Genomic DNA, 679 nt, shown 5'->3' on the forward strand with positions numbered 1-679 from the left:
CCACGTGCTCCCGGACGCTGCGAAGCAGGCAGAGGTAGGTGGCAGCCTGGAAATGAAGTTCCTGCTGGGCCCTGCACAGCTTCTCCCCGGTGACCCGGTGTGCACGGAAAGCCTTCACCAGGTACCGATAAGCCGGGGTGTCGCGGTACGGTCGGCCCGTGGCGGCGCTCAGGTGGCGCAGCTCCCGCAGGAGCCCTCGAAACGTGCGCGCCGGGGAGCCCAGCGCCGCCATGTTTTGAAAGCCCTGGAATGCCATACGCAGAGGAGAAGGAAGTGAACTCAGTGTCTTGCCTGTATCTTGGAGAAATGAGAAGACAAACTGTGCGTTCGAGACACAAGGAGCTCTCGTGAGATGCTGCCCCTCGGTCCCAGGAAGAATGTTCCTGTTAGGACATTCTCCTCCAAGGTCTGTCCTTCCACACGTTTCTGCTCTGTCCAGGAGGCTGTGCCCCACTGGAATCCCACCTGTACAATTACAGCTTCTTGTTTCAGAAAATAGAATGTGCTTTGTAGAAACTTTAGGAAATTTATTTATTTTTTTAAAGAACGTTTAAATTTCCTGAATCCTACCACCCGGTACCAACTGCTTTTGACATCGTGATATATATTAATCAAGAAAATACTTTCAAGCTGAAGTGAAGTCATAATATATTTTGTCACCTACTAGTTTATCCTGATT

The 679-nt window shown here is 51.1% G+C and overlaps 1 protein-coding gene across 1 annotated transcript in view; it reads right to left on the reverse strand.

Annotated features, from left to right (window-relative positions):
- Positions 1 to 232, reverse strand: part of LOC102855550 (UPF0562 protein C7orf55-like) — a 39,731-nt gene extending 39,499 nt beyond the window's left edge. The window contains exon 1 of the mRNA XM_006881019.1: positions 5 to 232. Coding sequence (XP_006881081.1) covers positions 5 to 232 — 228 coding nt within the window. The remainder of the gene's footprint in view (positions 1 to 4) is intronic.
- Positions 233 to 679: the final 447 nt, after the last annotated feature.

The sequence above is a fragment of the Elephantulus edwardii genome, unplaced genomic scaffold (assembly GCF_000299155.1).
Source record: "Elephantulus edwardii isolate Elephantulus edwardi_28Jun2011 unplaced genomic scaffold, EleEdw1.0 scaffold00011, whole genome shotgun sequence".
In the NCBI taxonomy this organism is placed as follows: Eukaryota; Metazoa; Chordata; class Mammalia; order Macroscelidea; family Macroscelididae; genus Elephantulus; species Elephantulus edwardii.